At 39.8% G+C, this 14903-nt stretch overlaps 1 protein-coding gene across 1 annotated transcript; it reads left to right on the top strand.

Annotated features, from left to right (window-relative positions):
- Positions 1–193: 193 nt before the first annotated feature.
- On the top strand, positions 194–14743 carry LOC111342362 (uncharacterized). The gene is made up of 20 exons (XM_022949435.2): positions 194–370; positions 1786–2142; positions 2552–3043; positions 3754–4158; positions 4497–4826; positions 4953–5357; positions 5645–5974; positions 6530–6868; positions 7289–7426; positions 7684–7925; positions 8856–8961; positions 9373–9627; positions 10034–10291; positions 10442–10705; positions 10855–11115; positions 11489–11755; positions 11940–12212; positions 12536–12802; positions 13024–13260; positions 13383–14743. Exons 1-20 carry the CDS (start codon positions 316–318, stop codon positions 13928–13930), a joined length of 5829 nt encoding a protein of 1942 aa, XP_022805170.2. The 5' UTR covers positions 194–315; the 3' UTR covers positions 13931–14743.
- The last annotated feature ends 160 nt before the right edge of the window (positions 14744–14903 follow it).

The raw sequence follows: 14903 nt of genomic DNA, 5'->3' as shown, positions 1-14903 counted from the left end.
AAAAGTTAAAGGACACATAAACATGTCCTTGAAAATTTCGCCCACTCTAGAAGGATCTGTGACGGATTACGACATCAGCCGGATACAAGCTGGCGTGACAAAAATAGATCATTACCGACTGATTTAGCATATCTGTTGTTCAGTGTTAAGAGGTGTGCACATTCCTCAGTGTATGTTCATATCTTAATAACTACGTCAGTGTCTCATCTACATTACAAACGGAATTATTTCGCATCAGGAAGGTTAAACTGTTCACGTCAATCTCTATTACTCAAAATCGATTTTATTATTTAATCGAACTCTTCCCAAGTGACGATGGTTGTACATTTTCTGCTGGTTTTCTTGCTGTATTCACAGATTTCATTTACAGGTAAGTTTTCGAGCCCGTATGCAAATGTTTACGTAGTTTTCACAATCGTCACTAAACTGTTCGTCACATAACGCTGAAAGGTACTGAGCAACGATTGTTTCAACCTTGCAACATGATAGCACCGAATTTTTCACTAATGATGCCGCCTCTCTGTCTGAACTACGCTGAACTATTTCATTTATTTTAGGGATTCTTGTCGAAGTATTAACCTTCGACAAGAATAATTTGCATACTTGTTAATAATGCTTGAGTGAAAAACATGCAGACTTATAGATGTTTATTTAGCTGACAAGTTCATGATTATGGGGAGTAATTTCAAGTGTAAATCTGACAAAATGATTCCATGAAATGACAACTTAGTGAAGTACTGATGTGAACATCGAAAACAAACTTTCGTGTTATTTCTTTGCTACTCTATAGTTCAAGTTGCCAATTCTTGCGAATCGTTCGTTTTAGTATTCAAACCCGGGACGATAACGCGAAATCTGTGGCGCTTTCCTCTTATTTCTAAATTATAAGCTGCTTTATAAAGTGTCAGGAAACGTGTTCATAACTCCGACAAAAATTCGACATGCGAAAATGATAAATTTATGCGGAGTGATAAATTTATTCTACGTGACTACATTTGTTTGTTTCGTGTTTTATTCGGATTTACATCATGCTTATGAGTTATTTTGAATGGCAGCTTTGGGCCAGTAGCACGGATTTGTAAAGCAAATTCCCTGCATTGTTTGCCGAGATGAAATCCTATCTGACCTTCATTTTAGCACACAAAATGTTAAAACGTTAGAGAAATTTAATATTGCACCTGCAGCTTATGATGTTGATGCCATCAATTTGGACATTTGTCGCTGTATTTATATTGCTAAACTCTACGTCCAGGCAACAGGATAGCCGAGAAAGAAAAAAAAAGGCATGATTTAACCTCGATTTCCGCCACTCTCCACGAGTCTGGTTTCATTTCCTGCTTAATAGCAGCTGGTTGTTAAGATTATTTAAAAATGAGCTGTAGATTACATTAGTGAGATATATTTTGAATAAATAATATATTGTTGAACAATTATTTGGTTCTTAGCCTGAGAACAATTTTTTTTCTCTCTCTTCGGATAAAAGAGTAAAAAATTACGAGTAGGAGCTTGGTTACATGGGGGTTCAGGTAACCAGTTGTTTGTGGGTTGATGCCCACCGATGAGGCGTCACACAAGTTAGGTAAATTGAATCACTTCGTCTTCCCGCGTTTTGACAACCGCACTTGGCAGTCTATTCTAGGAGAGGCGTCTTCTTTCGTTATATTACACATCTTTATTGGTATTATCGAAATTAACAAAATTAGTACATTAATGTCCGAGTATAACTGTTACGGCGCCATTTTATAGGCATATTTGACTCTCTTTTTTGTATTTTCAAACCAATAGATTCTCTTGAATGGGACGTCAAGCAACCTAGTAATGTTCGCAAAGGATCAACCGCCACACTGGAATGGACAATATCACTTACAACAGAAGAGAAAACGCATGCAGATCGCTTTTCTTTAATTATAGTGGAGCGTGAAAAGTTTCTTTACAGCAACGAATGGCAGATGATGGCTGTGAAAGGGTATCCTGGTGAAATTCACCAAAAAGTTGGAAGTGAGAACACTTTTGAAGTGATTCCTGGAAAGGACATGGCATTCAGACTAAAAAATGTCACAAACACCGATGCCACTCGCTTTCGCTGCACATTTCTCAGCTCATTTGCAGCACCCAAGAGTATCATTCAGGTGGAAATGGAAGGTACATGTCTGTCTAACAACACCCATGCGGAAGAAACACGCCAAGAAAATTCCCTGTCACCTTAACCCATGCATGCAAAGCTTGGATTTGATGCATGTGTCGTTTTACCTTTTTTGCTTTTAATTTTTTTTAATGCTAGTTATTCTTGTATCATATATTTCGGAACATTGATTTCATCATACAACTTACTTGGCTTGTTTTTCTGTTTGTTCGTTTCTCATTGCCGTCCCTAGCAATGTTATGATGTTGTTATATGTCTTCGAACGCTCATCAAATCCATTCTTGCAACTTGTGCATTGCAAACTTTCTTGCGAACAGTTAGCATTAAGCTAAACGTTTGGTTGGTTTGGGTTAAAGTGGTAAGTCGGATAAACTCACTCTCACGTTGTCGTTCTCTCTTTTGTTTTAGGGGTTCCTGTAAAAGTTCGCCTTACGGGTGGAGCCTCTCCTAATAGGGGAAGAGTAGAAGTATATCGAAATGGACGTTGGGGAACTATCTGTAAGAATGGCTGGGATATGCCAGACGCATCAGTTGTTTGTCGGATGTTGGGATTCCCTGGGGCTTGGACAGCTGGTTGCTGCACCAAACAATCAGGGGGCCGTGATCCGATTTGGTTGAGTGATCTATCTTGTACGGGTCAAGAGAACACTTTATCCGAATGTAAACATAGCGGGTGGGGTGTCCATGACTGCGATCATACCCAAGATGCTGAAGTTATTTGTCACAGTCCAGCAACAGAGAAACCCACAAAGAGACCCTTACGAATTTCTACTTCGCCTGCATCTCAAGTGAAAATGTTACCAGGTAGCTCTTATGAAATAGTCGTTCCTTCAGTGGTATCTCCAAGTTCACCTTCACTGACTGTGATGCAGAGCTCGACCACTCCAACCTCTCCACCCGGTATGTCAGCACTACATTTTTCTCTTTCCTCAGTATTTATTTTTTAAACAAACCTTCTAGTTTTCCCCATGCATGCATTTGAGCCGTGTACGTGTGATTCTATCGGACTCCTTTTCATTGTCGAGCATCACGCACTGGTTGCTTAGTAGGAGAGGAGAAAAGTACCCTTTTATTTCTATAAAAATACTGAATTTCGTTTATGAGAGAAGTAAAATGATTGTAGGATTGAATGATATTAAGAATGCGTTCTTTCCATCCAATTCAGGGGAGCAGGGATGGCGCAGGGATGGCGCAGGGATGGCGCAGGGATGGCGCAGGGATGGCGCAGGGATGGCGCAGGGATGGCGCAGGGATGGCGCAGGGATGGCGCAGGGATGGCGCAGGGATGGCGCAGGGATGGCGCAGGGATGGCGCAGGGATGGCGCAGGGATGGCGCAGTGGTGAGAGCACTCGCCTCCCACCACTGTGGCCCGGGTTCGATTCCCGGACCTGGCGTCTCATGTGGGTTGAGTTTGTTGTTGGTTCTCGTCCTTGCTCCGAGGGTTTTTCTCCGGGTCCTCCGGTTTTCCTCCCTCCGCAAAAACCAACATTCTAAATTCCAATTCGATCTGGAACAGTGGACAAGAATAGCCACCCAGTGGATGTCCATTGTTAAATCATTATTTATTTATTTATTTATTTATTTATTTATTTATTTATTTATTCAACAGCTCCGATAGTGCGCTTGAGAGATGGCGACTCTCCTGGTTACGGACGGGTAGAGATCTATTACAATGGTACTTGGGGTACAGTATGCGATGATAATTGGGATATTAACGATACTGCTGTAGTTTGTCGAATGCTGGGCTTCAAATACGCTTGGACTGCCATCTCATTTGCTGTAGAAATAACCACAGACGACCTGGATCTTTATGGTACAGGACCCATTTGGCTCGATGATGTTAACTGTTTCGGAAACGAGAGTTCTCTAAACGAGTGTGGCCATAATGGCTGGTTGGTTCATAATTGCGATCACCTGGAAGATGCAGGAGTTTGGTGTGGTAATACATCAAGGGAGGCGGATATTCCTGAATCAACAGTGGTTCTTGATAATCACAAACCTATTGGACCACCTTGTAAGTACCATAATTGTGCTTACTTATCCCTGAAAAACATAAGGAAAGATTTTATATGATTGTCTTAAGTCGATTAGACATAACATTTTTCCATATGGCTAACCTTCGTGAATTAGAGTGAAGGTCAGAAGTTCGATTTCTCGTAATAGTACTCAGATTTCTTTCTATTTCGCATGTAACTTGTAACTTCCTTTTTTGTTATTCGGAAACTCAGTGTAGTACCACCTCAGAAAAAGTCTGTTTTAGGTTTTTCATCATTTTTCATCATTTTTTATCGTATCTTTCAAATTCTTTATAAGTTTGAATTTATTGTTTTTTATCTTTTTTCCTCACCAAAGCTGTTCAAGTTCGATTAGTCAACGGATCAAGTCATCGGCAAGGTAGGGTTGAGGTTTTCTACAAGGGAGAATGGGGAACTGTGTGCAACCATGACTTTGACATTCGAGATGCAGAAGTGGTATGTAGAATGATGGGCTTCTCTGGAGCGGTATCTGCAGAGATAGGAGGAAGATTCGGTCCTGGAAATTCCAATCAGAAGATTTTGCTCGATGACTTGTGGTGCACTGGACAGGAGACTTCATTAGCTACCTGTTCATTCAGAAGATGGGGATCAAGTAATTGTAATCATAGCGAAGATGCTGGTGTAATTTGCAAGGAGAAAATTAAAGGTAATTCCTTAATGCTGTTAATGTGCAGTTCTGCAAGGAAAATACACTGTCCAGTCTTGCTAAAATTTATTAATTTTTTCGACTGAACTACTGTGGGTTAAAACCTACTTTGTTTTGATTTAATAGCTCCAATTGTGAGACTAAGAGATGGAGGTGAAACGCATGGCCGGGTAGAGATCTACCACGATGGAATCTGGGGCACAGTCTGCGATGACAACTGGGATATCAAGGATGCCACCGTAGTTTGTCGAATGCTTGGCTATAAGTATGCTTGGCAAGCATTCTCATTCGGCGTGTATATGAAACAACAGAACGCAAATGAATTTTACGGAACAGGGCCCATTTGGCTCGACAATGTTAATTGCCTCGGAGTTGAGAGCACCCTCATTGAATGTGGTCACAATGGTTGGTTGGTTCATAATTGTGATCATGAGGAAGACGCCGGAGTATTTTGCGGTAATTCACCACCGCCAGACGGATTGGCAGATTCAACAGTAGTGAATGATACTAACAAACCAGTTGGACCACCTGGTATGTACGCTCTGTCCAATGCTTAGGTTGATGCTTTGCCATCTGTTGTACGGTGAAACCTCTATTAAAGGGTCACTCGCAGAAAATGAAAGTAATGCATGATCATGTAGGACCTCTTTGAGTTTTCATGCTTTTCCTTTCGCAACATTGGGATAGATTTATGAAGAATTTATCTTATGTATCTCAATTCTTTGGAAATATAGGAAGGGTGACCACGACCTGTATTAAGAGTTTAAGAAGAAACTTTACTCTTTCAGTGACATTTATTTTTAAATTTATCACTACAGCTGTTTATGCACGATTAGTGAATGGGTCAAGTGATAGAGAAGGTCGTGTGGAGGTCAACTACAATGGTGAATGGGGAACTGTGTGCAGTGATCTATTTGATATTCAAGATGCAGACGTCATTTGTAGAATGACGGGCTTTCCTGGGGCTGTCTCTGCTGAAGTGAAAGGAAGATTTGGCGCCGGAAATACCAGCCAGAAAATTTTACTTGATGATTTATGGTGTACAGGGAAAGAGTCTTCGGTAGCTTTGTGTTCATTCAGAGGGTGGGGGTCACATAACTGCAGCCATGATTACGACGCCGGTGTTGTGTGCAAAGAGAAATATCCAGGTACATGGAAGGGTTTGGCTCGTGTATGTTCGTGCATTTACTGTAAGCTTTAGAGTAAAAAGGGACGTCACTTTTCAGAGAAGGGGAACGAGAAATACGATCATGTTAACTGCGTTGCCATTGGAAGGCATGAATAACGCCTTCGGTAAAATTAACACATATTCTTCAGTTGGAAAAGTGCTATGGAATATCGTGCATTTTTATATCCAAATATTGTTACATCGGAAATATTGCTCATAACTTCATACAACCACGCCTTTTTTAGGTGGAAAAATAAATGTTCATGAACCCGATTTATTTCACAATTCATTGTATGATTTCTGATATTTTCGCTAAATTTTATGAAGCAGCTGCACGTGGAGCTGTACAATACTATTTTCTAAGATTCTAAAATTTTACAATTTCCCTACTTTAGCAAGTGTCATTTGATTCTTCAAACTTTCTATAATAGAAAGGCCAGCCTCCTGGACTTTGGACAATGCAAGACAAAGCATTAAGTTGGCCAAAGAAATAACACTCTCCCCTAAACAATGATTTGTTACTATTTATTATCAGTGATAGAGCTTGAGCTGTTAGATGGATTTTTCCCAAATGAAGGCCGTGTTTCACTTTTCTACAATGGCCAGTGGGGTACAATATGTCAAGATCATTGGGATTTGAATGATGCCCACGTGGTGTGTCGAATGCTGGGTTACCCGGAAGCTTTTGGCTTCTTCAACAGTACAATCTTTGGGAGTGCTATTGATGGGCCAATATGGCTCGATGATGTCAACTGCACGGGAAATGAGAGCACGCTTGCAGCTTGTCCACATGCTGGCTGGGGAAACAGTAACTGTGATCACACTAAAGATGTGGGAGTGGAATGTGCTTATGATTACACTGTGAATGCAAAGGGTAAGTTTGTCATGTTAGTAATCGCTACAATATCTTCTAAATTTTGTTGGGTGTGACAGTGGTATGTAAAGAACCGAAGAAGCATCTTTCTCTGGTAAAAATAAGCCTTTTTGACAAGCTATAAAAAGAAAAATGTTCGCTATATGTTTGAACTGATAGACACGAGGAATAAAATCTTCTGACCAACCCATTTAGCCTCTAATTCTATTCCCCATCAACTGAAATTTGATTAAAATCTCGAAAATAAAACAGGAAATATGGTCTTTTCATCTGTCCTTTATTAAATCGTGCAGTATGACGTCCTAAGATACCCGTTTAGGATGAGAACACTATTGCACTCAGTTTACACAAGAGTTAGTACTAGTTTAACCGTTTAGCTCATATCATCAACGTTTGTAAGCAACGGAATTGCTTTTTCAGATGCAAGTTGTAATTTTGACATCTGGTATTGTGGCTGGGAAACTTCAGCGGACAGGTCGGGTCCCGCATGGACAAGAAAATTTGGTCCAACTATAACAGACAACACAGGGCCCTCTCAAGATCACACCTCTGGATTTGGTAAGAACGGTTGGTGTTTTCTCTTCTCCTGCGATGTTTTATGCTGAGAAACGTAATCCCTTACGAGTAGTCATTTTCTAAAAAAATTTTCAGCGAGTTTTCCAAAAAGTGCTGAACCATTTTTAAAATCGTTTTAAACTTAAGGTGTCGCTATTCTAGGGTATACTTTTAAATAGAGGGTCAAATTTATTTAGCCATATAGTCCACTGCATTACCTGCAGATAGATAGATCAATACCCTACACGCTTTTATTGCAGGATTTTACGTGTACGTGGAGGCCTCCGAACAAACCGTCGGTGACGTTTCGACAATAGAGTCTCCAAACATAGCTGGCAATGGAAACACAACGTGTATGGTGTTCTATTATCATATGTATGGGCAGTCTATTCATACACTCAGAGTGGTGGTTGAGGATCAAGTTTTGTGGGAGCTGTCAGGCAACCAGGGAAACGATTGGCACAAAGCGACATTGCCTCTTTATTTTAACGACACCTATAGGGTAAGATAGTTTTACTTTTTCAGTGATCCACAAAATTAAAACAAACAAGTAATGTATTGCCGCAAGCGAAGTTATTCCTTTGAAATTGTTATGAAAGCACTACATGCAGCTGTACGTGTATGGAGACCAGACAGTTAATAGTTTGAATACGAGAGAAACACTCGATCGTGAAGTCTCATGTTTAAAACTATCTCGCGGATTCTACATTCTTACAATGTCCACGTCGCTAACAGACCGATTACTCAATACTTCATAAGGAGCAGTTTTCAAGATCTGCCTAGACTGCAGAGCCTCCTCTATCGGAGAGATCGGCAGGAAACTGAAAAAAAGACTGGCTTAACACAACGAGCGACGAGAAAAGGCCACGTCGACAGTCACATTGCTGAACATTATCGACTTACAAACCAATCTATTAACTTGGAGTCTGTACAATGCTTAACCTTCAGCATGACTGAAGTACTTTCGACGATAGACTCTGGAAAGCTGGCTCAGTAACTAAGCAATGACTCTACTCAACAGATGTCAACAACTACTGGCAGCATTCAAACAACCTATTCGCGAAATTTACACAACAGACAAACCGAACGGAACGACGGATCGAAACAGACCAATCAAGATCTATGTAAGCCGCAGTGTCAACAACTTTATGGCAAACTGGCCGATCGGTTTGAAACGGACTCGACTTACATTTCTCAACTCGCAATAGTCCTTCAGTTCATTATGATGACGAGTTCTGCTACAGGTTGTTGAAATGTTTATTAACAGCAGTCCTTTTCAGGACTACAGTCGTCCGGCCGATTAGACCACACGATCACATCGTGTACAGACCCTATTTACTTACTGGTATAATTTTATGTTTTGGAAAATTTACATGTGATAGATTCAAATTATTGGATTTTTGATGTCTTCATTATTCTTACTCTTTTGAAGGTGATGTTTGAAGGTGTAGTTGGTAGTACTGCATTTAGTGATATCGCTATCGACGATGTCGAGTTCCAGGAAAATACAGAGTGCGAAAAGACAGCCGAAACGTTAGGTAATAACCTCTGCCAGTAAAATTGTGACTGAACAGGTTACACAGAGTTTTAACTTGGTCGCATGAGACGAAGTGGTGCCATTCCAAATAATACATAGAAGAAAACTTGTTTTGTTAGTTTGCAAATCCTTCTTTTTCTCATTTTTAGTAACATCAAGAGAATATTACACAACCAAAAGCGGTGCACCTTATTGTATCTGTTATGGTAATTTAGTAGAACCCTGTGACCGAGGTGTTTACAGTATTAATTGACGTCCTTTCTATCAAGTAGCGAGATTAATCTCGTATTCATAGTTTTCGCACATATGATCAGTGTTTTAGCTACACGCTTGACCGACGATGGTGCTCCTATGAATTTGCGAAAGCCGCTGTTTGAAACCGACAACATGAACAAATCTCTTTAACTTTTAGTTCCAGCAAGAATCATATCTATTTCATCGAATCAAACAGCCTACTTTGGAAGCAACGTAACACTAGTTTGTACCGCGATTGGTAGCCCTCAACCTACCACTGTGTGGAGGAAAAATGGTAAGGTTCTCAATGAGAGTCAGGTGACTGGTAACATCACTTTACTAAACATCTCTCAAGCAGATGGCGGATTTTATGAGTGCTCAGTAAGCAATCATTTGGCTACTGAATCAAGAACAATGGAGCTCAAAGTTGAAGGTAAATGGTTAGGCTCTCAACCCCACCAAACGTTTTTGAGTGTTTTTTTCTTCTCCTTTTTTTCATTAGTAATTTTTTTGTAGTGATCAAAAGTGCCTTTACCGGTACCTTTACTTCTTTTGTAAATTATGCCATTATTTAGACCTGAAATAGGTAGAAAAAAACTTTCAAGCTAAAGAGGTCTATTATGACATGATTTTCATTCCCTTTACTGAACTGTTATCGTTTTTACATGATTTATACCGTTAAATAAGTTTTGGCACCCGTTGGAACTAAGGAAGATGATGGATCAGTTCATGTAGAGGATCTCTGAGCGCATCAGTTAACCACTAATTCTAAACGAGGTTTCCTTAACAATAGTTTTCTTCCCATTGACGTATGAAAAATAATGATGATCGCTTTGTAGGATATCTCAGGGAAACGACGATTACAGCCAACATCTCTTTCAGTGCGGTCGCCCTCGGTGATGCTGTTGTCATAAAGTGCTCGTCTAATGGTTATCCTACTCCAGTCTGTCGAATTCAGCGAGAGGATAACTCATTTAACATCAATGAGAGTGTATATGTTATTCAAAACTTCACCCCTGTGGATCAAGGACACTACCTGTGCAGCTGCTCTAATGTTGCTGGTGTGAAGAAGGCGAATATTACACTTGCTCTTTATGGTGAGAACTCTCAGAAATGAGAAGCCTTCTATTGCATATAGCCAATATAGAAGAAAAACTTTCCTTTTTGGTCTCTTAAATTACGTATGAATTACAACTTGATCACGAAAACTCTCAAAATTTCACATCTATTCACTTTCTTTCTTTTAGAATCTCCAAATATCACCGCCATTCATCCAGCCTATCAGCTTGTAAATGAAACGGACACTTTTGAAATCTTCTGCAATGTGACGGGAAATCCAACCCCGGCAATAACATGGAGTAAACTAAGCAACACAAGCAAAGTAAATTATACAGGACAAACACTGAGGATAACAAATGCTCAGATATCAGACTTTGGGAGCTACCGATGTACAGCTGTGAGCGAGCGGGGTGAGAATGTTTCAGCTGATGCACTGGTGGAAGTTGACAACTGTAAGTTGATTTTGAGTTGTGGTTTAAAAATTGGCCATGTTAATGTAACAAACAAACAAACCTCTCTCAGAGGTATGGTTAGTTTTTGAAGGTATCTGAGGGAAGCTAATATCCAATGACTTATGATATTTAATTCTTTTAATTTGTAGCTGCAGCGAGTATTGTCCAAAGTCCACAAAACATTACTGTCATGGAAAAGGAAAGAAAACATGTTACCCTGCACTGTGACGCCACAGGGAAACCAGCTCCACGGTTGTCCTGGATAAGAGTCAGAGATGGAAAAATAGTGGCTTCGGGAAAAACTCTAGTAATCTCAGCCGCTGACAGATCACATCGGGGTGAATACAGATGTGTAGCCGATAACGGAGTGCGAGATCCTGTCTTTAAATCAGCATATCTGAACGTGCTTTGTAAGTTAGGAATATTCTGGCACTTTGAAATTGTAAAATGAAATTTTTTTTATCATTTTTAATGAATCTGGGATTACTGCTATAGAAGTTTGTAGTATCACATTTCTAAATCGTCAACAAAAAGAGAACGGAAGTAGCAAAATGCACCAGTTTCTATTTTACCGAGACTGATTTCAACCAAGTCGCACCGCAGTAAATGTTTACTTATGGAGGTTTCATGCTCTGACAATTTAGGCTTTAGCCCCGAGACTCAGCTCAGTTATTTCCTCGAAGACAATGTGGTTGAAAATACTCTACTTTTAGATAGTATTTAATATCAAACAAAATCTTACCTCTCCTGGTATTGTAAAATATATATTGCTTTCTTTTCAAGATCATCCTTCATCGACGAGACTAACAACCGACAAACTAAATGGAATAGTCGTTGGAAATGGTCGCATTGCTTTGACGTGCATAACTGATGCGAACCCCCCTCCAAGTCAATATCAGTTTTATCGTGACGGTATCTACCTTAGAACCAGTCTCAGCGGAGTATATATTATTCAGAAGGCCAAATATTTCGATGCAGGAACCTACCTATGTGTACCACTCAACACTCTTGGCTCCGGTTATAACGGCACCACCCAGGTTGATGTCATTGGTAAGTAATTGACATATGAATGAGTAAATATTTCACTTGAGGATGACTCTAGGACCTTCTGATTTGAAAGTAACTCGAGAAATGTGAAAACAGGATTGAATCCGCAAAGCGTGATTATTATCGACGGGAGATTTTTAGTAAATGAGGTGATAGTGTAATCCAATTTATTTAATTTTTTTTTCAGGTGCGTTCTCGATCACTTCTCTTCCACGAAACATAACCGCCAACGAAAGCACAAGTGTGTCTTTTTTCTGTAATGCTACTTCGTTTGCTCCGTATGACCGACTTATCGCTATGATCTCATGGAGTAAACTCGGAGACAACAGTAAAGTATTTCCGCCAGGTGAACAGCTTGTTATACAAAATGTGAGTCGATACGACGGAGGAACGTACATTTGCACAGCTAAGAACGGACTTGGTCTTCCTGATACTGCAGGAGCTGTACTGAATATATTACGTAAGTATAAACTTGCTCTGTCGTGGGATTCAGTAGTTTGCATTCAGCTGCTTCTCTAACTTAGTGTAATTCGATATCGAGTTAATTGGATCTTGGTCTGAGTTTGGTGCTCTACATTTTTGTTTCAAAAAGGAGGAAGAGGAACGTACATAACATCCTCATTAAATAAAGTGCATCTTCTACGTGGGACCTCACTGCTACAAACGCTTTGTACATGTAACAGGGTTTCACGGTACCATCCGATGTACCATGAATACCAATAGAAATGTAACGGCATGTGTGAGTAATACTCACTACGATTGTTATTTATTTCTATTTTGCAGATAAACCATACGACACCAGGCTGGAGGCATCAATTCCAGATAACGTGGCAATAGTTAACTCATCACTGATCTTGAATTGCACTGCAAAAGCCAACCCACCGGTTATGTCGTATAAAATTTACCACAATGGCATCCTAGTGTCCAATTCATCCACTGGTATTCACAACATTACACACACCCTAGCTGAACATAATGGATCGTACGTCTGCATACCTTACAACGAGTTCGGGGAAGGCGAAAGGGCAACTTTGAACGTGTCTTTTACAGGTGTGTTATTTGCGACTTTTTGAGTGTTGATGGTATTTTTCGATAGGCGCGGCGGATGGCAAATTGTGATGAGAAAATAACTATTCAGAATTATTCAACGTGACAATTTGGCTTTAAAGGAAAGAAAATGGTACCACTAAGTGGTTTGCAGAGTATCACAAAGTTTCTTCAGTGTACGATTGTTTTTAGGTCATTGTATCATTTTCTCTTTTATGAAACAGGACCCTGTGGTGCTAAACGTGTCCATCATACCTGGTCACCGCAGATTGTGGCTGGAACTTATGCTAAACTAGGAGAGTGGCCGTGGCAGGTCCAGCTGGGATACTCCGACAACACCGAAAGCATCCCTCATCTTTGCGGTGGATCCATCTTAGATCATTACTGGATTGTTACTGCAGCTCATTGTCTGAAACGCGAGCTTCAAGCAAAACCCCCAGCCAATTTTAATGTCACTGTTGGTAAGGATTTACATAAATTAGATTGCTCGAATGGAGCTGAGAAGGCTCTCTCTGGTCTAGTTTGGATATTTCAAAATTTTATTCGATGCTCTTTCACTCACGGGATGTTTTTAAATCTTCAGGAGAGCTTCACAGGGGTATTAATGAAGGAAGTGAGCAGAACATACCTGTAGAGAAGATAATTTTACACGAGAACTTCGATGATATTGACCTACAAAATGACATCGCGTTGATAAAAATGCAGCAACCCATTCTCTTTGGTCCTCACGTGTCGCCGATCTGCCTTCCAGATTTTGACTTTGATGTCGGTACTAGTTGTTATGTTACTGGGTGGGGATATCTGGGACCTTTGGGTTCCCCATCAGACATTCTTCAGGAGACCACTGTACCACTGATGAATCACACAGTATGCAAAAACCATTACGTGGGAATACAAAATGTGACACCAGACATGCGCTGCGCGGGAACTGTGGGTCAGAGTCGAGGCACGTGTCGAGGAGACAGCGGTGGGCCGCTGGCCTGTGAAAGAAACGGCCGCTGGTATTTAATGGGTGTTACAAGTTGGACAAACGAAGGATGTATGCACAATGGTGACCCTGGAGTATTTTCCGATACTCTTCATTTCAAAAATTGGATTGAAGAAGTTATGAGAAACAACACAGCCGTTTAGGACGCAACAGATTTTATTCTGCGACAGTCTATAAAATGCCTAAAATATTAATGAATTGTTAGCAGTTTGCGACTTTGGAACAATGTTGTCGTGTATTAACAATGACGTTTTGTGGGGCACTTACTTCACAACCTAAAGTGTAACATAGTGGATCACAAATAAGCCATGTTGCCTTGAAAAAATCCCGTCACTGGGGCACCGCTTCCCGAATTTTACCCCTCTCCTTCAAGAGTACCCAAACGAGGATGTGTTGAACAGAAAAACATAAATGAAATGTAATAACTAACAAATGTGTCTGATAAAATCATGTCTGTTTATTGGTGTTTAGCGTAGTATAAAAGAAGAAGATTAATGTAATTTAAAGCCGAAACATGTTTCTTTAACGCTAACCGGTTTGTTGACGCAGTTTTTTTTTTTTAATATTATTATTTCTTACACAGATACAAATCCGCAAATTGGACGAAAATATTTATATAGCTACCTGTATTTTTTTTAATTCTATAATGAAGCAAAGTGGATGTGAAAATGTATATTGATAAAGTAATTCTCTCATAGAGTTCTGATAAAGTTGTTTACTAAGTTTTCATCTAATCATGAAAATATTTCATCCGTCCATTTCAAGGGGATGTTCAGGATCCACAGGCCTGACGATAAAGTGTATATAGAAAACATCCATGTATTTATTTATTTATACAGTTTATTCAGTTCTACTTTCTTCATGCAAACGAGAATATTGGGTAGCATTCTATTTGTAAGGGTTTACCGGCTTAAAGAAAGGAAATTTATCATAAAAAGAAAAGGTTCAAAACATGATATTCTTGAGTGTTACCTGATTGGTTCCTTTTACCTTATTATCACTTATTTTCGAGAGACTTAATTTTCGCGATTTTCGTAATTTAAAAAAAATTCGCGAAATAAAGTCCCGCGAAAATTAAAGACGCGAAATTTAGAGACCTTTATAAAATCCTTTATT

The sequence above is a fragment of the Stylophora pistillata genome, chromosome 7 (assembly GCF_964205215.1).
Source record: "Stylophora pistillata chromosome 7, jaStyPist1.2, whole genome shotgun sequence".
In the NCBI taxonomy this organism is placed as follows: Eukaryota; Metazoa; Cnidaria; class Anthozoa; order Scleractinia; family Pocilloporidae; genus Stylophora; species Stylophora pistillata.
This window is presented reverse-complemented; position numbering and strand designations above follow the sequence as displayed.

What these genes read in the sequence shown, in the direction of transcription:
- LOC111342362 (XM_022949435.2), top strand. Translation starts at nt 316, where the DNA reads ATGGTTGTACATTTTCTGCTGGTTTTCTTGCTGTATTCACAGATTTCA. An exon ending in AGATCACACCTCTGGATTTG is followed by an intron (nt 7,427 to 7,683) that starts GTAAGAACGGTT and finishes CTTTTATTGCAG; the next exon opens with GATTTTACGTGTACGTGGAG. An exon ending in AATGGAGCTCAAAGTTGAAG is followed by an intron (nt 9,628 to 10,033) that starts GTAAATGGTTAG and finishes ATCGCTTTGTAG; the next exon opens with GATATCTCAGGGAAACGACG.